Source organism: Lepus europaeus, chromosome 15, assembly GCF_033115175.1.
Source record: "Lepus europaeus isolate LE1 chromosome 15, mLepTim1.pri, whole genome shotgun sequence".
Taxonomy (NCBI): domain Eukaryota; kingdom Metazoa; phylum Chordata; class Mammalia; order Lagomorpha; family Leporidae; genus Lepus; species Lepus europaeus.
The window spans coordinates 29,559,179-29,587,109 of NC_084841.1; the positions used below are offsets into that span (position 1 = coordinate 29,559,179).

General features: G+C 36.5%; 1 protein-coding gene across 8 annotated transcripts in view; it reads left to right on the forward strand.

The window, feature by feature from the left end:
• NIPBL (NIPBL cohesin loading factor) overlaps positions 1–27,931 on the forward strand; it is a 227,934-nt gene that overhangs the window by 100,101 nt on the left and 99,902 nt on the right. For all 8 annotated transcript variants that reach the window (XM_062212605.1, XM_062212607.1, XM_062212606.1 and 5 more), the window contains exons 2-9: positions 2,219–2,360; positions 4,329–4,494; positions 7,594–7,721; positions 10,182–10,281; positions 11,251–11,402; positions 17,031–17,191; positions 18,503–18,599; positions 25,264–25,890. In XM_062212605.1, coding sequence (XP_062068589.1) covers positions 2,297–2,360; positions 4,329–4,494; positions 7,594–7,721; positions 10,182–10,281; positions 11,251–11,402; positions 17,031–17,191; positions 18,503–18,599; positions 25,264–25,890 — 1,495 coding nt within the window. In that variant the 5' untranslated portion in view covers positions 2,219–2,296. The remainder of the gene's footprint in view (positions 1–2,218; positions 2,361–4,328; positions 4,495–7,593; positions 7,722–10,181; positions 10,282–11,250; positions 11,403–17,030; positions 17,192–18,502; positions 18,600–25,263; positions 25,891–27,931) is intronic.

The following is a 27,931-nucleotide window of genomic DNA, read 5'->3' on the forward strand; positions in this document are numbered from 1 at the left end:
GCTCTAAGCAGGAGCCTCTACAGTCATTTGGGTAGTAAACCAGCAGATAAAAGATCCCTCTCTCCTCTCTCTCTCTCTTTGTAACTCTGCCTTTCAAACAAAATAAATAACTTTAAAAAAAAAAAAAGAAAGAAAGAAACCTCTAACTTATTGTTCTGAGTTGGCAACATGATCAGTTGTTACTTAATCTGCTTGAATATAGCAATTTACAGCAATTAATTGTATATGATTACCAAGGTGTTTTGTGATGCTCAAATAATTTTCATTCAACATTTTTTCTATTAATTACTAATCATAAGTTTGAACTTTTCTCGTTAGCCTAAATATAAAGAAAAGTTCACTGTTTTATTGACTTCTATTAGGAGCTTTTAAATTCCAACCTATTTTTTTAAGTCCTTGATCTGACTGGTAAATATGTGGTGTTGCATTAAATTTCTTTAGTAATTGTTCAGGAATTTAATTTCAAAAAGTCCACAGAGTTGCAAAGGAATAAAGGATAACCAGTAGTAATTTCATCTTCTTAGGCTATTTCCTATGCCATTTCCTTTCAGTGGGCTTCTACCAGCAAATTTTACATCAGTCATTTGTTAAAGGAAAGTAGTGTTTTTTTCCTTGAGTTGACTTAGTAAAGAATGTACATAGAAAGGTCACTAAACTGTAAAGAATTAAGAAATTATTACCAAAGTCAGATAGACATCACTTCTGGATGGTGGTTCTATGAATGCTTACTTTGTAACTTTCAGACTCTGGCATACATGTTGTATATGCATTTCTCAGTGCACCTTGTGTTTATAATAAAAAGTTTAAGGGAAAAGTGCCTTCTTAATTTTAACGTAAACTGCTTTTTCAAAAAATACTTGTTTGCAGAGTTGCATTAACACACATGTGTAGGGGAATTTTTTCCTAGTATGTCATTGTTTTGAAGTTTACAACTTAGAGGCCTCTTAAAAATAACTGATGAGCATATACAGCCTCAAAAAGAGATGTTAATAAGGAAACAGTTTAGCTTTTCTATTTTGGCTCTGTGTTTTTGCTGATCTAAAGTAGAATCCTACTTACTGATTTTATAACTTACTAAAAACAATTGTGATTGTGCACATTATTAAAATGTTACTTTATCTACTTACCAAAAAAGTGCTTACTCAATAAGGTTAAAGCAAAAAAAAGTTCATGAGCCATACGTTGAATCTAAAATGAGAAATTAGGGGACATTGAACAGAATAAGGGAAAGGACAAATGCTCAACAGTTTTGTACAGTGTACTTGTATGTATATGTGTGTGGAGAGACTGAGAATTTTCACTAGGATGACTACTAGATAGTTAACCCAATTAAGTCATTTGTATGGAGAATAAAAATGTTAGTGCCTTTCTGTCTCATTTATGTAGTTGCATATTGATTACGTGGTAAATTTTTTATAAGCAGCGTGCACTGATAGTTGGAGGACAAGGTAAGTACATGCAAAAAATGAAGCAAGTTTCACAGATGTTACAAAGGACTATAAAATTATTTACTAAAAGAATAGATGTCATAAGTTCAGAGTGTATTGGTAAAAGGACTTTGGGATGAATTTGAAGTTTTCATGAAGTAGTGGGCATTTGCCCAAGATCTTGAAGAATTATTGAACTTGGAATAAAGTATGAATGAACTTCCTAGGTAGGAAGAATGTCTTAAGGAAGTACGTTTAGATGGGAAAACACAATGTGAATCTAGGAGAATCTAATTAGATAAACGTGATTGGAGAGAACGGTTTATGTAGGAAAGTGATAAGAATCATGGTTAGGAAGGCAAATTTAAGCTAAACTGTGAGATTGAAATGTTAATGTGCTTATAATGTGGAAGCAAATTATAGTGCTTGCCAAGTTTGAGTATTCCTGTCCAGCAACATACAGCCTAGTAGTTAAAAAAAGACAGACACTGGAGTTAGATTGCTTGAGTTTTAATTCTTGCTCCACTAGTTACTTTAAACTCCCTGTCAGTTAATTTCTTCACCAGTGAAATGCAGAAAATAACACTACCTACCTTATTGTATTGTAATGAGACCTAAATTATGTTCATGTATGTGGAGCACTTGGAATTGCTTAAGTGGTATATAGATCATGACTATTATTACAAAGGTTGAACAGACAAAAGCAGAAATTTTTTTATAATGATGAGCATTTCCATAGTAGTACTGTATTTGATATTTTTCCACAAATAATTGTTTTTTGTATGTTGCAGTGTTGGGAAATGGGAAGTAATGACAGCTGGCACCTGAACTAAGTACTTTCATAGGCAACACCATTCCAGAACTTCAGGATGAATGGGGATATGCCCCATGTCCCCATCACTACTCTTGCGGGGATTGCTAGTCTCACAGACCGTAAGTTTGGTTAATTTATCTACTTTAAGTTGTATTGTGTGCTAATGCCTTTTAATGAAACTATTGTAAAAATTATCAATAGGTTATAAGTATCAGAAAAACTGTTAAGATTTTAAATTTTGAGTGACAAGCGTTTTTGTTGCCTTTGATTTATTGCCATACATATGAAAGTAGAAAAATTAGTGTTGCCAGCTGGTTACAGATAAGACTTTAATTATGTGTTTCCACCTAAGGACCCATTAAAAAGTAGTATGTGTTTGATAAAAGGTCTTATGTGATAAAGAGGAAAACGCGAAAGTAAGGACAAAAGAAGATGACACAAAGCTTTGATATAAACCAGAACTGGAAAAGCATGAGTTCGATTATAGGAGTTCATATAGACTACTAAAAATAAACTTTTGAACATGGTAACTGAAACTGCCCTTAGAAGAAGGAAGTTTAATAACCCAACCTATCTAATTTCTTAGTGATTTTTTTTTAAAAGATTTACTTATTTATTTGAAAGCCAGAGTTACAGAGAGGTGGGGTGGGGGGAGTGGGAAGGGAGGGAGAATATGAATTCCATCCGCTGGTTCAGTCCCCAAATGGCCTCAACAGCCAGAGCTGGGCCAATCTGAACTCAGGAACCAGGAGCTTCTTCTGGGTCTCTCACATGGCTTCAGAAGCCCAAGCACTTGGGCTGTCTTCACTGCTCTCCCAGGCTTAGTGGAGAGCTGGATCAGAAGTGGAGCAGCTGGGATTTGAAATGGCATTCATATGGGATGCTGGTACTGCAGGCAGCAGCTTTCCCCGCTACACTACAGTGATGGCCTCCTCAGTGACATTTATTTTGGATGTTACATTCAGTATTTGTTAGCATTTCTCATAGATATATTACTAACAACCTACTTTAGCAGTTACTAAGTTTAAACAATATTTATCCAGATCAGTGTTTTGGAATCTGTATATTTGAGGGATCTTCATAAAATTAATGGAAAATGTATATTATAGAAAAACTGCATGGATTTCAAAATTATTTTACACCAGGATAAACCTGTCTTAAATTCCATTTTCCCATGAACTTTCTGAAGTACCATCCTACTTCTAAATTTCTTTCTAGCTTTTGTTCCTATCATTTCTGCTAGGCCTCATATTTTTTAAGTCTGTGTTCTGAGTGTACTTCAATTATTAATATTTTGTTTCCTGGGTTTTTTTTTTTTTTTAATGTAAAACCTGAGACTGGGCAGCATGATAATTATACTATGTACATGGTTAGAAATTAAGCCAGAAACAAAGACATCTGCCATTTTTGTTTTCTTAAGTTTAGAGACAAATGAACAAGTTTCCATTAGGTGAAGAGACATTAAATAACTGAATTTAAACTACTCTAATTTATTTATTTTCTTTTGTTTGCTATCAAAATAGATGAAAAGGAAAAAACTGTTTAAGAATTTATAACTGAGATCAGAATTCCTTAAATTTTTTTTTCAGAATCCTGTGAATGTTCTCTTGCTGATATATGCTATTTATTTTCATATATTCTTTAGTTTTTAAAAAATATATTACACGCCTGTATAATGAAGAGTCAGATATTGTTGTTTGGTTTGTGAGAGTTCAAGTGATTTGATAAATCTTATAAGCAAGAATAATTGAAGTAAATGAATTGTTTACCTTGGAAGTTACTTAATTTTTAACCTTACTCTTTTTGACTAGTCAGATATCAGATTAATAAAAATTTAGGCAATGAAAAGCAATCATGAATGTAAAGGAGATAAATTTTATTTTCAAAAAGGACTGTTATCTATTATGGCCATGTGATGTCTTGGGGAGTTTTATGGGATTGACTGAGGTTTACTTAGAGGGATGTCTTTTAATAATTTATTGTATTAATTAGTTATAACTCATTTTCATTCCCAAAGTATACATAAGAACTAAAGAGACTTTAATATAGTCATTCAGTTTCTAATAATCTGATTTTATTCCAAATAGTCCTGAACCAGCTGCCTCTTCCATCTCCTTTACCTGCTACTACTACAAAGAGCCTTCTCTTTAATGCAAGAATAGCAGAAGAGGTGAACTGCCTTTTGGCCTGTAGGGATGACAATTTGATTTCACAGCTTGTCCATAGCCTCAACCAGGTATCAACAGATCACATGTAAGTACAATCAAGTTTACATCTAAAATAAAGCAAAAAGTTTTGATCTTACTAACAATATTCCTGGTTTTATTCTGTTGTTTGAAAAATTTTGGATATTTGGAGGGTTTTTTGTTGTTTTGTTTCGTTTTGTTTTGTTTTTTTTTCAGCTTTTTTTTTTTTTAATTTTTTATTTATTTATTTTTAACAGGCAGAATGGATAGTGAGAGAGAGACAGAGAGAAAGGTCTTCCTTTTTGCCGTTGGTTCACCCTCCAATGGCCGCTGCGGCCAGCGCATCTCGCTGATCCGAAGCCAGGAGCCAGGTGCTTCTCCTGGTCTCCCATGCGGGTGCAGGGCCCAAGGACTTGGGCCATCCTCCACTGCCTTCCCGGGCCATAGCAGAGAGCTGGCCTGGAAGAGGGGCAACCGGGATAGAATCCGGCGCCCCAACCGGGACTAGAACCCGGTGTGCCGGCGCCACAAGGCGGAGGATTAGCCTGTTAAGCCACGGCGCCGGCCAATTGTTTTGTTTTTTAACATATATGATACCGTAAGTTTTTAAGAATGATCTGGGATCTATAAGTTTTCCAGACATCCAGAGTTGTCCAAGAAACCATCTCCCTTTTTTATAGTATTGCAGTCACTAAAGTTCCCAGACACTTTGGATTTTGTTGCTAGCTTTATTTGGAATAGACTTAAAGTGCTTTTCGTAAGTATATAAGGAACTCAAGGACTAACTATGAAAGATTAAAATGAAGTTTTCCTGTAATATACTGTAATATCTGAACATACATGTGCATTTACAGTCTTTTTAAGATAAAACTGATTTAAAGTATTTGGCACATTTATAGATATTTTGTACATTTACTTTTTAAAATTTATTTTTCTGTAACAAAAACAATGCATGTAATATCATTAAAAATTACATAAAGAGTTAAGATCTCTCACTGTTGTCCCATCATATCCCATCACGAAGTGGTAGTGGTGTGTCCTTCCTTTTTTTTGTTTTTCTTAAATATTTATTATTTAAGGAAATGAGGTTTGGTGTTTGGTGCAGCAGTTAAGCCACTGCTTGGGAAGCCTGCATCCTATTGGAGTGCCTAGGTTCAAGTCCTGGCTTTACTCTCAGTTCCAGCTTCCTGCTGATACACACCCTGGAAGGCAGCAGATGATGACTCAAGTAGTTATCCCAACCCATATGGGAGACCCAGACTGAGTTTCCGGCTCCTGGCTTTAGCCTGACTTAATCCTAGCTGTTGAGAGCATTCGGAGAGTAAACCAGTGGGTAGACGATCTCTCTCTTTTCTTCTCCACCACCTTCAAATAGATTCCTAAAAACTTTTTTTACTTAAAAAGATGATAACATAGCAATAAACTGAATTCATATAATTTTTTTAAGATTTTATTTATTTATTTAGCCACAGACAGTGAGGAGAGACAGAGAGGTCTTCTATCCACTGGTTCACTCCCCAGTTGGCCGCTGGGCCAATCTGAAGCCAGGAGCCAGGAGCTTCCACTGGGACTATCCACTGCTTTCCCAGGCCTTAGCAGGGAGCTAGATTGGAAGAGAAGCAGCCAGGACTAGAACCAGCACCCATATGGGATGCCAGCACTGAAGGCGGAGGATTAACCTGTGCCGCAGCGCTGGTCCCAATTTTTTTTTTTAAAGAAAACGGGGATAAAGCTCATTATATTGGAGACGTTTCAACCATTAGATGCAGTGCAATGCATATTTTGGGTCCATTTTTAAGATGATGACTCTAAAGTGAAATACTAAGTGTGGATTTTCTGATGCAGAAACAAAATTGATTGCTTAAAATCAAGAAGAAATATATAATATTATTTTGTCACTACAGAAAGTCAGCAATGTCTAATATTACATCATTTCTTATCCCTGTGCACATTCAACAGTTTTCCTTAAATATTTAAAGATATGGGAAATAGCACATATGTGAGATGGCTTCAAAAAGCTCATAGAAAATTAATTAAGTGATAATGTAGTTTTCCAAGAACTTTTCCAAGACCCCTTGTACAAAGGAGTGCTAAATTAAAATTGTACCCAGGGCAGGTATTGTGCCTCAGCAGCTTAAACCTGTGCTTGGGATGCCTGAATCCCATATTGGAGTGCTGATTCATGTCTTGATACCTCCACTTCCAATCCAGTTTTTTGCTAATGCATCCTGGGAGACAGAGCCTCAGGTGTCTGGTCCCCTGTCACCCAGTTGGTATATTCAAATGGCTTTCTAAGCTGCTGACTTTGGCCTGGCCTTGCCCTGATTGGTGCAAGCATTTGGAGAGTGAACCAGCAAATGGAAGATCTCTTGTCTTTTTTTGTACTCTCTGTCTCTCTACTTTTCAAGTAGGTGGAAATAAAGAAACATTTGCAAAAGAAAAAAATGCCCCCAGAAATTTATTAAATCTTAGCATTGAACACCTGCTTTGTAAGTCTTTATTGTTAGACCTAGTGAACACTGACTATATTTAATTTTGGTACCATTTTTCATGATATATTTTGCTATGTATTGTGAAGTTCATTGAAAGTTACTACTTCATTTAATCATGTGTTTGGGTTTTTCTCCCTGCTGACTTGAGAAAACAGTGTAAGATGGACAAACCACATGAACTTGTCTTAATATGGTAACAGTATTCCATTTGGAAGCCATCCTCAGAAAGTTAGACTTTCATTCATATTTAGATGCAAGAGAAAAAAATACATTCAAAACCCTGAAATCAGTTCTTTTTCATGATTATCACTTCTCTACCTTTCTGTTATTTCGAATTTAGAATAAACTCTATTTTCTGTTTTAAAACTAATTGAACATGTGCTCCCTTCAGCACACATATTAAACAAACTAATTGAACATTCTTCAATAAACTAATAGCACCATAAAATAATGTTTGATCTTTTTCACATGCGTAAAATAAAATGCAAAAAAGGGAAGTTATTCATAAAAGAACTCCTGTCATTTTTGATAATTCTATTTCAAAGATACCATCTTGAAAAGTCTATATGGTTAGATATTCTCATCTTTAAAAGTCTATGTGGTTAGATATTTTTATAGTCTTTTAATAAATCATAATTACTTTTAATTTTTCATATTTATTTTTTCAATGCCAGAGAGTTGAAAGATAACCTTGGCAGTGATGATCCTGAAGGCGATATACCAGTCTTATTGCAGGCTGTCCTGGCAAGGAGTCCTAACGTTTTCAGGGAGAAAAGCATGCAGAACAGATATGTACAAAGTGGTGAGATTCTTAATTATTGAATTTTATAGTATTTTTATGGGTTCTGTATCAAGACTTGTTTTACATGTAATTGAGTTTAAATGCCTTAACAAGCTGATCTACTGTCTAGGAAATGCTGTGTTTATATCTTGAATCAAGCCAAGACCAAGAAAGAAAGTAAATAATATTCTTGTAGTTTAATATATTGCTAAATTACTTGGAAATTAAAACTTTTTGCATTTTGTTAAATATTTCAGAATGTATTTATTCAAAGAGCATTTGACAAGCCCAAGTGCTTGCTTAGGTCCACAGATTTGAGGAGAGAATAGTTTAGACCAATCAGGAAGGTGTGACATAGTTAACTAATTGATTATGCAAGAATATTGCCAAATTCATTCTGGTTTACTATATTGGCAGCGGCTCCATGAAGCTTTCTGTTTTGTTTCATGCTTTTTAGTTTATTTTAGTTTTTAAAATAGTATTGATTGTTGATCTTTGGTAGGTATGGGTGTGTTTTTAATGCAGTTACATAGTTACTATCTATTCCCCAAAATACAGCCATAGGAATGCTTCTGCCCAACTTACCTTTCAGCAAATTGAGGGTAGGTATCCAGGACAGAGTTGTACCTTCACCAGCACTCATAAGCTAGGCACAGATAGGAATGAAAGAAAACTAGAGTTTTGAATGCTTTCTATAAACACATTGAAACTGAAAGAAAATAATGGAGATAATTGGGAAAAATACTAGTGTAATGAAAGTATTATGTCTGACAGCATGCAGGTAAATATGAATACGCTTCAAAATGTTCGTGGGAAATGGAACTGAAAGTTGTACATTTTCTTGGAATTTTTTGAAAACCCCCACCTTGCATAATATTAAAGGAAATCTGCCAAGGCTACAAATATGATGTTTGTGTAATCTTTACTTTTGAGTATTTAATTTGGATAGTGAAACATTCTGTTAGAAACTTTTGAGCTACTCATCTGTCAGTTACATATTTTGTGTTTATATTATATATTCTTATTTTTTAGTCCAAAATATTGTTTGATTTCTACATATCCTGTTTTTTAAGAACATAAAGTAGTGTTTAATATTAACAGATTAATTGCCTGTTATGATTTTTTTAAAAGCATTTTCCTGGTGATAAACAGCTTAAAATTTTTAAGTATGATTTTTTTATTGGTAAATGTAAATGTGAATTTCACACATGGAAAAAATATTATATAGATCACTTTTTTCATAGTTCTTTGGAACTTTGAGTTCATGGGAAGGACTATTTGAATTTTATGTACTCCTTTTATTTAGAAAGCCATTGCTTTACAACTAGGAATGTCACTTGTCCCAGTGATTACTGTTAAATTGGCAGGACAGGGAGAGGGAAGGAAGTTTTCATGGAGTGTTGTTCCCTTACTCCCTACCCTGCCCTGAAGATAAAAAATCCAGCAACAATAATTATGATAATTATTAAACTATGGAACAAAATTACTTGTATTAAATTTGAGTTGGAAAAGAAAGCTCGTAAGTTGAAATTCAGATTATATAAGAAAATGTACTACCAGTGGTAGATTTTGAGGTGATTTTGAGCCCCAATTCCATTCAGCCACTGCTTTAGAGCTATAAGCCCTTCTGTAATATTCCTAACCAGTGAACATGTAACTTCTCTTTGAATATTCCTGGAGAAAGGCATTTTTTCTATCAACAGCAGGAAATGAAATTTAGGGATATAATTTAAGAATAGTTCTAGAAATCATAAGGCAATTGAAGGCTAGTTAATCATGGATTTCATCTATGATTTTAAAATATCTAAGTAACTGAATTTTTCTACACTGCCTGTATAACAAAATGCCATTTTGTAACAAATGGGGAACAATGTCTACCTTGAAAAAAAATCTGAAAATCTGAAAGTTATCCTCACATTTTCATTCATGTGTGGCAAGGAGTGATTGCAGAAGGAATAAATGCATTCTGTTGTGCTGCAAAGACTTTCAGATGGAAATTTCAGGAACTCAAACTTTAGGCCATAAATGAAGTATTTTCTAGGGCCTAACTCTGAAGCACAGTGAAACAACCAGCTTTGTGAAATTGTTTCCATGCACAGAAAATACATATGATAAAGTATTCTATACATTAAAATAAATTCCTATAGAACTATTATATTTGCAAGTGTGTGGTATTTGGAAACGGATTTGATAAAGTCACTTCTAAAGATTCTTTTCAGTTCTGAGACTGGATGATAGAACATTGAATAAACAAGTAAAATTTAAAAATAATAATTTATTTCTGGTTCTAGATTAGTTATATACAGAAGTGATGTTTTAGTGAATATTGATCATGCTTTTTTTACAGGATCTGTATGTTGCTCTTCAAATTGAAAGCACTGGTCAAACAAAGAAGAACTTTTGAATGTTAGTGAAAGAATGATTGACTTAAATATTTACTGTTAGAAGAAAATAACATTTAATGTTTTTTTGTGCGTATAGGAATGATGATGTCTCAGTACAAACTTTCTCAGAATTCCATGCACAGTAGTCCTGCATCTTCCAATTATCAACAAACCACTATCTCACATAGCCCCTCCAGGTAAAAAAAAAAAAAAAAAAAAAAGTATGTATCTCATTTACTAAATGTCTTCTGTGGTGAATATACTTGTGATTATAAAGTGTATACATTTAAATAATGGTGAATTATATGTAGTTAAAGAATTGACATGCTTGGTCTTAAATAGCAATCCACATGAACATTTGTCTTAATGTTTTATATGGAAATACTCCACTATACTAATGGAAGTAGATGCCATCTTAAATAATTTAATTACTATTGTGTTTAAAATATATAAGAAAATTTATAGTATAAACTTGCTGTTGTTGTTAAAGATTTATTTTTTATTTATTTGAAAGGCAGAGTTACAGAGAGAGGGGGAGAGACAGAACTCTTCCATCCACTGGTTCACTCTCTAAATGTCCATAACAGACAGGGCTAGACCAGACTAAACCAGGAGCCTGGAGCTTCTTCAGGGTCTCCCACATGTGTGGAGTGAACCAAGCACTTTGGGCCATCTTCTGCTGCCTTCCCAGGCACATTAGCAGGGAGCTGGATCAGAAGTGGGTCAGCCAGGTCCCAAACCAGCATCCATATGGGATGTCAGCATTGCAGGTGGCAGCTTAACCTGCTATGCCAAAATGCTGGCTCCTTATAGAACTTATTTTAGGGGGCATGGGTGTATATACTGTAAACAGCTTGATATTTTTATATATGTAAGTTAAATTAGTTTCCTCAATTTTTACATTGCTATAGCTCTTAGATTATGAGTTATGAATGATTTTTCTATGTTGACTGTTCTAGATTAGTTATATACAAAAGTGATATTTTAGTGAATATTGATCGTGCTTTAAATTTATACTTTTATGTGTACTTGGATTTCACTAAATGCAAAATTTTTGTGTTTGCTTATTTTTATGATATGTGGAGTTCAAGAATTATGACAGTGAAATTTCAAAAAATAGCATATTTATTTCATTTCCTAATCTTTATTTGGGTTTTGGGTTTCAGCCGGTTTGTGCCACCACAGACAAGCTCTGGGAACAGATTTATGCCACAACAAAATAGCCCAGTGCCTAGTCCATATGCCCCACAAAGCCCTGCAGGATACATGCCATATTCCCATCCTTCAAGTTATACAACACATCCACAGATGCAGCAAGGTAAGAACGTTGTTTGTTACTTGACTAGGAATACGTAATTACTTATAATTCCATCCAAACTAGTTTTTTTTTTTCTTTTTATACTCTTTAAAACACAAACTAAAGTATTATACTATGTAATTGTCAAAAAATCTTTTTAAAATATACAAGCTACATAATGAAAAATGAAAAACATACAGATTAAATTGTTAAATAGATCATTTATTGTATGAGAATTCATGATTTAGAAGGTGAAAGGATCAGTGTTAATTTGGCTCCTTGGGTTAGGTTACTATATAATTGATTATTTAGTTAGGAAATTGAGAATTAGTTTTTTATCCAACTTTCTTATAGAAACACTAAACCAAAGAATTGTAATGTATACACTATGAAAAGATCTTGGTATAATTAATAAGATTAGATGCAGAAATTTCTGGGGTTAGATTATTAGTTCTCAGTCTATTTTTCTCACTATCATAATGTTGATACCATTTTTAAAAGTTATATTATGTTGAGGTATATTTTTTCTTTTTTTAAAGATTTATTTATTTATTTGAAAGTCAGAGTTAGAGAGAGAAAGAAGTCTTCCATCCAATGGTTCACTCCCCAATTGGCCTCAATGGCTGGAGCTGTGCCAATCCAAAGTCAGGAGCCAGGAGCTTCCTCCAGCTCTCCCATGGGGGTACAGGGGCCCAAGCACTTGGGCCCTCCTCCACTGCTTTCCCAGGCCATAGCAGAGAGCTGGATCAGAAGTGGAGCAGCCAGTACTGGAACCAGCGCCCATATGGAATGCCAACACTGCAGGCAACGACTTTACCCTCTATGCTACAGCGCCGGCCCCCTGTGTAGATTCTTAATATTAATATACACAAGGTGTGAGGAACATTTTAGATGTAATGAATTGTGAAAAATGTCAGAAGGACACATTTGTTTCTTATGTAAATATCCATGTACACATGAATATTTGTAGAAGAGAACATAAATTTTTACTCTATAAATACTGTAATGATGTTTTTATCAAAATAAACTTAGCTTGTCCAAAAAAATATTTAAAATCATAAAATCAAAAGAGAAAATGTATTTTAAGGACCTTTCAGTAATGAATAATTTCTTGGAAATGCTCAGTTACCTGAAGACAAATAGATAGGTTAGTAGGAGAGAAAACAATATAGAAATAAGGCAGTTTAGAGTATGAGGAAGATAACGTTTAAAACTTTTTCAGCATCATAAAAAGTTTTAACCATGCACAGGGAAAGCCCCTTACCAATAAGTATCATGATATTTTCCTTTAAGTACATCTGCTAAGGTGATTTCTGCTATATAAACACCCCTGTAAAAAAAAAATTACAGACAGCTCTTAGTTTCATTTAATATCCAGTCTATGTTTAATTTTCACCAGTTGTCATAAGTATGTCTTGGTTGTTTTTCTTTTCAATGTATTATTTAGTTTTTCATGCATAGCACTTTTTTTTTTTGCCTCTTTTGTAATTTTTTGTTTTTTTTTTTAAAAGATTTATTTATTTACTGAAAGAGTGGCAGAGAGAGAGAAAGAGGTCTTCCATCCGATGCCTAACTCCCCAATTGGCCGCAACGGCCAGAGCTACACCAGTCCAAAGCCAGGAGCCTGGAGCTGGGAGCTTCTTCCGGGTCTCCCACGTGGGTGCAGGGGCCCAAGGACTTGGGCCCTCTTCTACTGCTTTGCGGGCCATAGCAGAGCGCTGGATCGGAAGAGGAGCAGCCAGGACTAGAACCGGCACCCATATGGGATGTTGGCGCTTCAGTCCAGGGCGTTAACTCACTGTACCACAGCGTAGGCCCCCCCTTTTTTTTTTAAATATTTATTTTATTTATTTGAAAGAGTTACAGAGAGGTGTAGAGAGAGAGAAAGGGGGTAGGGGGAGGTCTTCGATCTGCTGGTTCACTCCCCAAACAGCCACAACGGCCTCAGCCAATCTGAAGCCAGGAGCTTCTTCCCGGTCTCCCACGTGGGTGCAGGGCCCCAAGGAGTTGGGCCATCCTTCATTGCTTTCCCAGGCACATTAGCAGCAAGTTGGATCTAAAGTGGAAGAGCTGGAATGCCAGTGCTGCAGGCCAGGGCTTTAACCACTGTACCACAGCGTCAGTCCCCTCTTTTGGTTATTTTAATCTAAAACATTCCTATACCTTTTCCCCTGCATGACACCAGTTTTTTTTTTTTGAAGAGTATCTGTCGCTTTTGTTGAGAATATCACATATTCTATACTTCACTGTTTTTCTTTTTAGTTTGGTTTAATTTGTTCATGTATATCATATATTTTCTTTGAACTCGAAGTTAGCTTTAAAGCTTTTGTTAGTTTCCATTGTTGTCTTTTTGGCGAAAGCATTGCATATTTAATATTGTGTACTTTATATTGCCTAACATCAGAAGGCCAGGTGGTCCCATTATTAATAATATTAAGATGATGACCATCTGATGATCTCACTATTGTGAAAGTACAGTTTATCTTTTAATGAAAGGATTTAGCATCCAGTGATTCTCATTTCATCAGATTTTACTTTGGTCATTGGAAAATAATGATGATGATTAGAATTCTGTCATTCCAAAGGTGACATCCTTAAATCAGTGTATGAAAATGGATTATTTAATAAATGATGTTGATAATTTTTTAGGCCTTTTTGAAATTTTAGTTTGTTTCTTGCATCACTTAGAGCAAAAATTATTAGAAGAAAAATATGGGCAAAGTTTGCTAATCTTAGAGGTGAGAAGATGTTACTTCTAGGAATATTAAAAACCTAGAGTTGAGAATTCAGAAAAATAGATTATAAATTTCTATGTAAGAGAAGGGAACTTAAATATGTAACAAATATGTAAACAAATAAATATGGAAGTAATAATTATTATAAATATGAAGTATTTTTAATATACTCTGGTCCTGTGTATAGAGACTGATAACAAAAAGACAAAAATAAAGCAGTAAAAAAGCAATTTACTGAAAAAGAGCAGCAATTGGATACAGAAAGGCTTAATAGATGCATGAAATTACGGTCAGTTTGACTTGTCTATCTTAATTCAAAATTCATGTACTTCACTCAAGTTAAAATCTGCCTCCCTTAGAAGTAGGGAAGAGATAAAACATACCCAGTTTTGTTTTGCTTTTGTTCAAACAGCAGAGAGAGAGATAGCTTCCATCTGGGGATTTACTCCCCAGATGCCTGTCAACAGTTAAGGCTGAGCCAGGCAGAAGCCAGGATCGTAGAACTCAATCCAGGTCTTGTACCAGGTATCAGGGACCTCACTACTTGAGTCATCACCTACTATCTCCCAGGGTGCACATTAGCAAGAACCTGGAATCAGAAGTGGAACCAGGACTTGAACCCAGACACTCTGACATGGGATGCAGTGTGTCCCAAGTGGTATCTTAACTACTGCTCCCAATACCCCACCCTATCATACAGTTTTAACAAGTTCTACCAAACATTTGATGAAGTATATTCTAATCTTAAACAGTTCCAGAATAATGAAAAACATCAGCACTCTCTCAACTCATTTTACAAAATTGTGTAATAATCTGGAAACCAGTATCAGGTGAGATAAGGAAAAACATGAAAAATTGTAGACCCAGCCATCATATATGAACATGGGAACAAAATTTCTAAATAAGTGTTAGGGACCAAAATAGTAGTTTTATCAATCTGTATGATAAAATTGGATGTATATCAGAAATTCATAGACTGATTAATGGACAATTCAATAATTCAGATGGAAGAGGTAAAAGTCCTGTGAGCTTCCTGATAGGAACAAAAGTACTTTTTAAAACTTTTAACAAAATGAGAATAGATTGGTACAGCCTTACCCTAAGAAAGGCTTTATCTAGTGAGGAATAGAAGCATGCCTTTCAAATCATGACATGAATGCCTGTAATTACTGCGTTTATTCAGCATGCAGTGGGCATTCTAGGCAATAAGGAAGATGATAAGCATTTTCAATATATATATATATATTAAAACTTTTGAAAGAAGTAAACTTAAGAAAATACAGACTTATACCATCTATGTGATGGTCATAGATTTGTCCCCAAATCTATAAATTCAATGCTGTATTTTAAAAAATCCCAAGGGCCGGCGCCACGGCTCACTAGGCTAATCCTCCGCCTTGCGGCGCCGGCACACCGGGTTCTAGTCCTGGTCGGGGCACCGATCCTGTCCCGGTTGCCCCTCTTCCAGGCCAGCTCTCTGCTGTGGCCAGGGAGTGCAGTGGAGGATGGCCCAAGTCCTTGGGCCCTGCACCCCATGGGAGACCAGGATAAGCACCTCGCTCCTGCCATCGGATCAGCGCGGTGCGCCGGCCGCAGCGCACCTACCGCGGCGGCCATTGGAGGGTGAACCAACGGCAAAAGGAAGACCTTTCTCTCTGTCTCTCTCTCACTGTCCACTCTGCCTGTCAAAAAAAAAAAAAAAAATCCCAAGCAGAGCTTGTTGAAATTTAAACTGTTTCTAAAAATTCATATGGAGGCATAATAGTCTAAGAATAGACCAGACAATTTTGAAAAGGGTGAGGTATAGAAAGATAATCTAACAGAAACCAATATTTATTGTAGTATTGTTGCAGATATGGAAGAAAGTAACACATAATGAAGAGCCTAGGTACATAGCCATGAACAAATGGAAACTTGATACATATGGCATTATGTTGTAGTAGAATAAAGAATGATTTCTTTAATTGATAGTGCTCAGTTATCCATATGAAAAATAGTAAACTTGGGTCCCAGTCTTATACTACACTTAAAAATAAATTTTACATAACTGAAAAAGTAAAACTGTAAAACTTTTAAAAGGAAATATAGAAAACTTTTTATGACTTTGTTAAGGGAAGAATGTGAATAGTCAGTATACATGAAAAAAATGCTTGGCTTCACTAGTAATCAAGGAAATGCAAATTAAAATGACTATCAAAGACATTTTCCACCCTCAGAATGACAAAATTGTAGGCAAAGAAATAGAGCCATGAGAACTCTCATGTACTACTGAGGAATACAAATGAACATAAGTAATTTGGAAAGTTATTTAGTATTTTTAACAAAACTTTAAAAAGAGCATATCCAGCAGTTTAACTCATAGGAATTGGTGCCTAGAGCTCACATACATTTGTAAAAAGTATATACATCACAGCATTATTTATGACAGCAATATTTTAAACAGTCTAAATGCCCAACATCAGAATGGTGAATATATTTACTGAGTAGATATGTATTGTTTAAAATAAATTTAAAACTAGTATGAGTACAAAATAGATAGAATCATAAAGTTAAAATGTACAGAACATTGCTGTGTATTATTTGGGAATTGCTTATTTATAGCAAAGGTACAGAAGTATGCAAAGGTAAAGTACATTCTGTAATCAAAAATAGTTACCTCTAGGGAGTAAGTAGAAGAGGGCAGAAGAGAGGAATATACAGATAAATGGAGAGCATAAACTATATCCCTAATTTTTTTATTTTCAAAAATCTGCATGACAACTGGCACAGTGTTAAGTTTGATCAAACTCAGTGGGCAGTATATGAGTGTTATATTATTCTCTGTAATTTCTATATGCTTAATATATTTCTTATGAACGACTATTCTGTAAAAACTTTGTTTATAAACTTTTTTAAAAATTCTTATTAATTTCAGCATCGGTATCAAGTCCCATTGTTGCAGGTGGTTTGAGAAACATACATGATAATAAAGTTTCTGGTCCGTTGTCTGGCAATTCAGCTAATCATCATGCTGATAATCCTAGACATGGCTCAAGTGACGACTACCTACACATGGTGCACAGGCTAAGTAGTGAAGTATGTAATGTATTGTTATCATTAAGGTAATAAAGTAATTTTAGTATTTGTCCCTTAATCAAGTATTTTCATTCTACAATTTAAAGGATATTTACTATATGTCAAATATTATACTAATACTGAGAATTTAAATCTATGAACAGCATGGTTCCTTACTGATAGACTTAGTCTAAAGCAAGACTGATAAACTGTGGCCAATGGCATGACCCAGAAACTAAGAATGATTTTAACATTTTTAAGGAGCTTTTTAACAAAAAACTAACTGAAAATCAAAGATTTTTATATGATAGATCCTGTTAATGGCCCATAAAACATAAAATTTTTCCTATCTGTCCTTTTACAGAAAGTTTGCCAACCTATGGTCTAGAGATCTGTTTTTAATGAAATGTAATTTCAGTTTTCTTTTAATTTTTAATTTTTTTTTTTTTTAATTTTTGACAGGCAGAGTGGACAGTGAGAGAGAGACAGAGAGAAAGGTCTTCCTTTTTGCCGTTGGTTCACCCTCCAATGGCCGCCGCGGCTGGCGCGCTGCGACCCGCGCACCGCGCTGATCCGATGGCAGGAGCCAGGTGCTTCTCCTGGTCTCCCATGGGGTGCAGGGCCCAAGGACTTGGGCCATCCTCCACTGCACTCCCTGGCCACAGCAGAGAGCTGGCCTGGAACAGGGGCAACCAGGACAGAATCCGGTGCCCCGACCGGGACTAGAACCCGGTGTGCCGGCGCCGCAAGGCGGAGGATTAGCCTAGTGAGCCGCGGCACCGGCTGTAATTTCAGTTTTAAGTTAATACTGTCACACCAAAATATTCTTTTAAATAATGTGCTTTTTTGTATTAGTACTTGGCTCTTTTTGCCTCTAAAACTTGTACAATGCATTTTCCCTGAAATTTAATGTGCCTTAATGTTATTAAAATATTCCATATACTGGACATTCCCTTGCTTTGGATTTGGTTGTATTTTTATTTAAGTTGCATGTATATAAAAATAAGAAAGATGACAATGGATTCTGCCCTCAGAATACTTACAAACCTCATAGGGTGTTCACAGCTCCTTTGATAGAAAATAGCAAAAGAAAATGGAGCGTACTAGTAATACAGTTTTCTTATTCATTGCCATGCTTAGGCTGTTGGTTCTTTTGGATACAGTTTCAGTTCTTCTAAGATATACCAAGAAGAAAACAGGAAAGTGAAGAATTATGCTTTTGAATTTCAACACTTTACCTGTCAGTAATTTATGTCTTTTATTGGTTCTCTTTAAGATTTCTATAAAGCCTCTCTTATCATTCAAGATATAAATTTTATACTCTATTCTCAGGATGGAGATTCTTCAACAATAAGGAATGCGACATCTTTTCCCTTGAGATCTCCACAGCCTGTGTGCTCCCCTGCTGGAAGTGATGGAACTCCTAAAGGTATTACTGTAACAAAATTTCTTTTAGGGTGTTTCACACTTCAATTCAGAAGCTCAAACTTCTTACAGCAGATACCAAAAAGTTACTCTCTATTGTTGTACATTGTAGAAAAAAATAAACTTATACTTAACACATCTAGAACAGAGGTTTAAATCTTCTGTTAATTTCATCTTCCCTTCCTTTAAATCCCACTAAACTGTTGATAGTGTTCTTAGGTATATCCACTATTGCTCTCATTGAAAAATCTTAAAGCCAGTGGTCTTTTCAAACCACACCCTTCTTAATCTCTGTTAAACAGTTGAAAATTTTGATTGGTCTTCCTCACCACTTTAAAAAAATTTATCGCCTGTTTTACTTTTTTCCTTGGCTACTTTACTCAGTTTTGATGACAGCATTGATATCTTTTGTGAACAGGACTAATCTTTGTTTATTTGAAAGGTAGAGCAACAGAGAGAAAAGTCCATCTTCATGTGCTGGTTCACTCCCCAAATAGCCAGGTCTGGGCCAGGCCGAAGCTAGGGCCTAGGAATTCCGTCCTAGTCTCTAACATGGGTAGTAGGAGCCCAACTACTTGGGCCATTTTCCACTGACTTCCCAGGTATACTAGAACGGAGCTGAGGGGCCAGCACTGTGGCTTAGCGGGTAAAGCTGCCACTTGCAGTGTCAGCATCCCATATGGGTGCTGGTTTGAGTCCCAGCTGCTCCAGTTCCCATCCAGCTTTCTGCAGTGGCCTGGGAAAGCAGTAGAAAATGGCCCAAGTCCTTGGGCCCCTGCACCCACATGGAAGACCTGGAAGAAGCTTCTAGCTCCTGGCTTCAGATCAGCACAGCTTTGGCTGTTGCAGCCATCTAGGGAGTACCAGCAGATGGAAGACCACTGCCTCCCCCCTCCCCTTCCCCCTCCCTCCTCTCCCCCTCCCCCTCGCTCCTTCCTCTCTTTCTCCCTCTCCCCCCCCACACCTACCTCTCCCTCCCTCTCTTTCTCTGCCTCTTTGTAACTCTGCCTTTCAAATAAATAAATCTTTTAAAAAAATGGATCTGAATGGGAAGTACAGCAGCCAGAACTCAAACCAGCACTGTGATATTGGATGGTAGTGTTGCATCCAGCAGTTTAATCCACCTCATCATAAACGCCAACTAGCCTCTCCTGCATCTATCTTTGACTCAGTCTTGTCTCTCGTTGTAATTTTTCATTTCCAGAGTTCCTTCATTCCTAGCTAATATTTCAAATTCATTTTCTTTTGTTTTAAAGCTTTATTTTATTATTTGAAAGACAGGTAGAGATCTTCCATCTGCTGGTTCACTCCCTAAATGACCACAGGGACCAGGGATGGGTCAGGCCTAAGCCAGGAACCTGAACTCCATCAGGGTCTCACACATGGGTGACAGGGGCCCATGTGCTTAGCCCATCCTCCACTGCTTTCCCAGGCACATCATCAGAGAGCTGGATCAGAACTAGAGAAGCCGGGACTCTAACCTGTCCTCATATGGGATGCCAGCATCACAGGCAGCAGCTTAACCTGCTGCACCAAAACACTGACCCATCAAATTCATTTTCAAAATTGTTCTCACTGTTTTTTCTGCCGTTTCTGTCTCTCAATGCTTTTGTAGCTCTGAATCAACTTGAATTAAAATTCTGAAATTGTTATAAAGTGGTCTCTTAACTCTGTGATAATTTTTCAAGCCCAGGAAATTCTGTTATTTTTCTAAATCTCTCACATCTGCTTTATCTCTGCTTCTAACAACCCTATTTGGGGCCGGCGATGTGGAATAGTGGGCTAAACCTCTGCCTGCAGCACCAGAATCCCATATGGGCTCTGGTTCGTGTCCCGGCTGCATTTCTTTCAATCCAGCTCTCTGCTATGGCCTGAGAAAGCACTGGAAGATGGCCCAAGTACTTGGACCCCTGCACCGACATGGGAGACCTGAAAGAAGACCCTGGCTCCTGACTTCAGGTCGTCTCAGCTCCAGACATTGCAACCATCTGGGGAGTGAACCAGCAAATGGAAGACTTCTCGCTCTCTCTGCCTCTACCTCTCTCAGTAACTCTACTTCTCAAATAAATATAACCTTAAAAAAAATTCCTATCTGTTCTTTCAGTTCTAAATTAAATGAGTGAACTTCCATGGATCCTCCCCTAATCTAATTTTTTTCTAAGAACTTACCCTATTTTGTATTATGTGCATTGAGTTTTATTTATTGAATTCCAAAGAAATTTGCATGGTCTTCTCTCTATAACAGATTCACAGTATTGTGAAATTAAGTCCTGTTTGGGTTATTTTTTAAAATATTTGAAATTAGAGCCTGAATTTTGGAAGAGAATACTTTATTCTGCTTTTAAAAGTTGCTTATAATTAGTTACAACATATCTGATAGATTTTTTTGATCCATGATAATTTCTGATTTTATTCAACTAAAGCATGGACTAGTTTTGCCTCATCTGGTAAAGATATGTTTTTCATAAACTGTACTCTAACAAGGACATTCTTCCTGAGTTGGAAGTTGAACTTTTTTATGAACCATTTTAATTCTATGATTTTTATGAATGTTTAGGCTTATTAGAGAGAACAGCTTCCGGGATAACTCTGGTTTTGTAGATTAGCCATTAAAGTTGGATGCTTATCCCACATGTATTATTTAAACTGCTAGGGAGGAATAATAAGAGATGATTGATCAGGGCTGGTGCTGTGGCATAGCAGGTGAAGCCAACGCCTGCAGTGTCAGCATCCCATATGGGCGCCAGTTCAAGTCCCAGCTTCTCTACTTCCGATCCAGCTCTCTGCTATGGCCTGGGAAAGCAGTGGAAAATGGCCCAAGTTCTTGGACCCCTGCACCCACATGGGAGACCTGGAAGAAGCTTCTAGCTCCTGGCTTCAGATCAGCACAGCTTTGGCTGTTGCGGCCATATAGGGAGTAAACCGGTGGATGGAAGATTTCTCTCTGTCTCTGCCCCTCTCTAACTCTCTTTCAAATAAACAAATCTTTAAAAAAAAAAAAAAAAAAAAAAAAGTTGATGGAGAACCAGTCTATTTTTCTTCTGACTCTAAAGATCAGATAGGTAAGTAGGTAGGTAGGTAGGTAGGTATGTGGATGAGCAGATAGCCTTATTCAGAAACAGAAAACTTTAGAATAGTCAATCAAATGAATACATTATACAGCAGAAGCCTTAACTTCTTTGTGGTTGCTTTCAAACTAGCTTTGATGAGTGCATGCCCTGACAGTCATTGATTTTTAGGTGAATTATAGGAAGTTGAAGTTGTTTTTTTTGTTTGTTTGTTTGTTTTTAAGATTTATTTATTTATTTGAAAGAGTTATACAGAAAGAGAGAGGTCTTCCATCCACTGGTTCACTCCCCAATTGGCCTCAATGGGTGGAGCTGCACTGATCTGAAGCCAGGAGGCAGGAGCTTCTTCCAGGCCTCCTAGGCAGGTGCAGGGGCTCAAGGACCTGGGCCATCTTGTACTGCTTTCCCAGGCCATAGCAGAGAGCTGAATCAGAAGTGGAGCAGCTGGGACTGGAACCGGCACCCATAGGGATGCCGGCACTGCAGGCAGTGGCTTACCCGCCATGCCACAGCGCCAGCCCCCAGAAGTTGATGCTTGCTCTAAATTAAATATCTGCTTATCTCTGCCATCAAATAAAGAAGTGAATAAATATATTTTTAAAAAAGCAGGTAGAAATTTATCCCAACAGTTAAGATGCCCACATCTCATTGGAATGCCTGGGTTTGATGCATGACTCTGGCACTTGACTTCTGCCTTTTTGCTATTACAGACATTGGGAGGCAGTGAGGGTGGCACAAGTAATTGGATTCCTGCCACCCATGTGGGAAACTTGGATTGTATTCCTGTCTCCCAGCTTCAACCTGCCGTGGTAGAGATGGCAGATGGGAGCTTTAAATGTAGACAAGAGGATAGGGCTTGTGTCACAGCAGGTTAGCCACCACTTGGGATGCCTACATCCCTTTTCATAGTGCCTGATTGAAGTCTAAGCTACTCTACTTTCAATCCAGCTTCCTGTTAACATGCCTAAAGAGGCAGCAGATGATGCTCAAGTTCTTGAGTCCCTGCCCACCCACTTGACAGAACCAGATGGAGTCCTGGCTCCTGACGTTAACGTGGCCAACCTCAGCTGTTGCAAGCATTTGGGGGAATAAACCAGTGGATGCAAGATCTAACATTCTGCCTTTCAAAAAAAAAATCTTTAAGATGTATGCACATGTAAGAGTATCTCAAAAAGTTCATGGAAAAATAAGATTGAAGTATAAATTTGTTTTGATAGAAAACATTTTTGACGTCCATGCACGATTATTTTATCAAGCATATTTTTCAAAAACTTTTTGAAGATTTCCTCATATAATTTGAAATATGAACTTTTTTACTTTATTTAACTTTTTTGAAAAGCAGAGTTACAGAGAGAAATTTCCCATCTACTGGTTCTTTCCCCAAAGTGCCATAACAGCTGGGGTTGGGCCAGTCAAAAACCAGGATCCAGGGACTTGAGCTGCTTCTCTGATATGAGTTGCAGGGGCCAAGTGTTTGGTCCATCCTCCACTGCTTTTCCAGGCCCATTGGCGAGCTAGATTGGAAGTGAAGCAGCTGGGACTTGAACTAGCACTGATATGGGATGCCAGCATTGCAGGCACCAGCTTAACCTGCTGTCCGCAACACTGGCCCCAAAACATAAACTTTAAATAGGAGGACATAGTGGTGTACAGTTCACATTTAGACAAATCTGGTTTAAGTTTTTCAAGTGTGCTAGCTACATACTTTGGGCAGATTTCTTCACTTCTGTAAGCTTCATGTACCTTTTCTGCAAAGTGGTGATAGATGAAAATCCTCAAGAATGTTGTTGGAAGTGAATGAATGAATGAATGAATTAAGTGCGTTTATGTAAAAACCTCATAAAGCTCTGACACAAAACAGTCCAAAAATGTCCGTTCATTTTGATGTCTGATTTAGCTCACCCAAGTTCTCTTGATTGATCTAATTTGAAGTTAATATTTATAGTAAATGGGTCTCATGGCATCTGTTATCACACCTTTTGCTCATTAGGTAGGTTCTCTTAAGACTGATATTTCACATACAGCATTTAAAATATATTAACATTGCTTGTTCAGGTTTATATATCATGGAAAAGTTTTATGTATAAATGCAATGTACATCATAATCTTAATTTAAAGCAGGTCTAGATGTAAGTTCTTTTTATTTTATTTTATTTATTTTTTTTATGACAGGCAGAGTGGACAGTGAGAGAGACAGAGAGAAAGGTCTTCCTTTCACCATTGGTTCACCCTCCAATGGCTGCCGCGGCTGGTGCGCTGCAGCCGGCGCACCGCGCTGATCCAATGGCAGGAGCCTGGTGCTTCTCCTGGTCTCCCATGGGGTGCAGGGCCCAAGCACTTGGGCCATCCTCCATTGCACTTCCCTGGCCACAGCAGAGAGCTGGCCTGGAAGAGGGGCAACCGGGACAGAATCTGGCGCCCCGACCGGGACTAGAACCTGGTGTGCCGGCGCCTCAAGGCGGAGGATTAGCCTAGTGAGCCGCTGCGCCTGCCAAGTTTTTTCTTTAAAGCACTTTTATCTTGAGTAATTTTTTAGAGATTTATTTATTTTTTTGAAATGTAGAGTAACAGAGAGAGGGAGAGACAGAAAGAGATCTTCCGTTCTCTGATTCACTCCCCAAATGGCTGCAACAGCCAGGGCAGGGGCAGTCCAAAGCCAGGAGACAGGAACTCCATTCTGGTCTCTCGCATGAGTGGCAGTTCCCAATCTTCTGCTGCCTTCCCAGGTGTGTTAGCAGGAAACTCAATTCAGAGCACAGCAGCTGAGACTTGAATCAGAATCTAATATGAGATGCTAGTATTGTAAGTGAAAGTTTAATCCACTGCACCACAGTGACTAATTTCTTACAGATTTCACATTATTCAGATACAGTTTACTTTTATTTCTGAAGCATATCATGCCTTTTTTTCATCCCTTAATAGGTTGATTACTAGGAGATTTTTTCTATTGGATTGTTTTATTTTTTTATACTTTCCTGTATAACATAGCATTAGTTAAAGAGGAGGAGAATTAGCAAGCTGAAGGCAGTTATGTGCATGATGTTAAGTAGTAGGAGAAATAAAAGACGCACATAAAGGTATAAATCTTTATCGTGACTTTTGAAGTGAAGGCCTCTCAACTCATTTTTCTACTGCTTCTTATCATGCAAGTAATATGTCACTGTAGACACTAGAAGTAATTTCTTGTGGAGTTTGACAAAGGTTTGCCTATTGTTACTTTTAGATAGGATATTATCAGTTTTCCTAGATATTTAGTAAAACATCATGCATAATACTTGAGTTATATCACCTTTAGAAACAATGAACTCATTAGCCCTTTTAAAGCTGACTATTTACATTTCACATACACAGTGTTAAAAATAGTACTGGTCTGAGAGAATACTCCTGTTCTAACCTAGATCTTCCACCAGCAAGCTAAATAATTGTGCAGGACAAGTCTTTAGGCTTTCTTTTCATCTTCTATTTAATAAGTTTCTTCTGTTAGATAACTTAGTATTCATTCTAGTGTTACCATATTGTCACTTATTTTAAGAATCTATCATGCTAAAAGAATAGGTAAAACCAGCACAAGTGTTCACTGCTATTGAATTCTTTTTCTAGGATCAAGACCACCTTTAATTCTACAGTCTCAGCCTCTACCCTGTTCATCACCTCGAGATGTTCCACCAGACATCTTGCTAGATTCTCCAGAAAGAAAACAAAAGAAGCAGAAGAAAATGAAATTAGGCAAGGATGAAAAAGACCAGAGTGAGAAAGCTGCAATGTATGATATAATTAGTTCTCCATCCAAGGATTCTACTAAACTTACATTAAGACTGTCTCGTGTAAGGTCTTCAGACATGGACCAGCAAGAAGATATGCTTTCTGGTATGGAAAATAGCAATGTTTCAGAAAATGATATTCCTTTTAATGTGCAGTACCCAGGACAGACTTCAAAAACACCCATTACTCCACAGGATGTAAATCGCCCGCTAAATGCTGCTCAATGTTTGTCGCAGCAAGAACAAACAGCATTCCTTCCAGCAAATCAAGTGCCTGTTTTACAACAGAACACTTCAGTTGCTACAAAACAACCCCAGACTTCTGTGGTACAGAATCAGCAACAGGTATCACAACAGGGACCTATATATGATGAAGTGGAATTGGATGCATTGGCTGAAATTGAGCGAATAGAGAGAGAATCGGCTATTGAAAGAGAGCGCTTTTCAAAAGAAGTTCAAGATAAAGGTAAAATAATCTCTAACGTCATCCTCTGGGCAAATATATAATTATAGTGGTAAAATTTTTTTTAGTTGCTCTTTTTTTCTCATGTTTATAATGTTTTTGTCTTCTCAAATGCAATGGTTCTTCAAAAAGTTCATAGAAAGCAGAATTTAAAGGCAAGCTTGGGGGCCTACACTGAAGCATAACAGGTACAACGGCAGCCTGCATTGCTGGTTGGTGTCTCAGCTGTTCCACTTCTAATCTAGCACCCTGCTAATGGCATGGGAAAAGTAGTATAATATGGCCTGAGTGTTTGGGCCCCTACCACCCATGTGGAAAACCCAGATGAAGCTTTTGGTTCCTGGCTTTGGCCCAGTCCAGCCCTGCCTATCACCATCTAGAGAGTAAACCAGTACATGGAAGATCTCTCCGCCTCTTCCTCTCTCTCTGTAACTCTTACAAATAAATAAATAAATCTTTAGAAAAAAGTGTTTGTTACAAAGCCTTTTAAAAGTTGAGAGTATTTCTTAATTATAAACATTTACCATGAACTTTTTGAAGACTCATATATTTGAATTACTAATACTGACACTTCACTTTATCTGAGATTTGGTATTTCTCTACAGGTCTCATCTGTTATGTACAATGTGATTTTACTTATTTGTGCTTTTCTGCTAAAGTGAACATAGCATTGCATGCATTTTAAAATGAATTATATGCAAAATAAAGTTAATATAGTTTTGCAACTTAAACTTGTTTTCTGGCAAGGGCTAACTGTTATAGAATTATTTTAAAGCAGGTGCCTTTAAGAAAAGTGTATATACACACTTATGTTGATTTATAATCCTGTATTAGCACAGTGTGTGTGTGTTTTTTCCACTTTGATTTTAGGTTTGGTTTTGTTTAATAAATTACAGCAAGAAGGGAAAAAAGTAAATTACCAGAGGAGTTTTAAGTTTATACTAAATAGCAAACCTTAGATCCCTTTTACCTGATTAGTATATTAAGATGGAATTTTTTAAGACATACCTCATTGATGAATTTATGTGCCTCTTTGGGCTTTATAGTCAAATAAAAATAATTCCTAGTAAGTTCTTGATTATTTGACATACACTATGTATATAATCCCTTGAATATGAGAAACTGATGAATCGTGATTGAAATTAGTGTTTTATGAATTTGATGTCTTTACAGATGTATATGTACATTTGATCATCCATGCCAAAAACACACTTTGTGATTTAATTTTATGATTAAAACATCCTAGATTGATTTATAATTCTTATACTTTATTTCTTGGTAATTATTGAACAGAACTTATTAATGTTGAGCAGAGCTCATTTCTGTGTATCATTTATTATATGACAGGATCATTATAGTAGATAATTGCGATTCCATGTTAAGAAACATGCTGAAGATTTGTATTATGTCCCTTATTATGGCTCTTTTTAGCATTTATTGAAAATAATGTTTATAAAAATGAGAGTCATAAATAGGTACAAATAAAGAAATTGCTGCAAGTCTTCATTTTATTTGCTAGAGAATTAGGATTTTTATTAGCTAATAGGTCTTTGATATTGTGTCTGTTCCTTTTGTCTTTGGTTTGCACTGTGCAGTGTGGAAGTTCCAAAGTACAGAATACTTCAAAATGTTTGTGGAAAATGGAATTAAAAATAAATTAATTTAGTTCAAATAAAAAGTTTGAAATTCATGCAATATGGTGGGTCTTCAGAAGTTTGTATAAAATACAAATTATCAAGAAATGCATGGATTTCATTTTTCTTTTGCTCCAAAATGAATATTTTTAATTCAGTTTTCCATGAACTTTTTAAAGTAACCTATATATGTCTTTCTCTAATGCTTATAGAGGTATGTCCTTGTCAAGTGAAGAGAGCAATCTTACTTAGCTTTTTTTAGTATTAATCCATCCAAAATTCCTGAATCCTATGAAAATTTTGCAAGAAATACATGAAATTGTGATTGCCTAACCCAGATATACTGTATTATGGAAAATTTGTCTCCTTTAGAAGTATGATTTTAAAATGATTTTTAGTTGTTCATACAA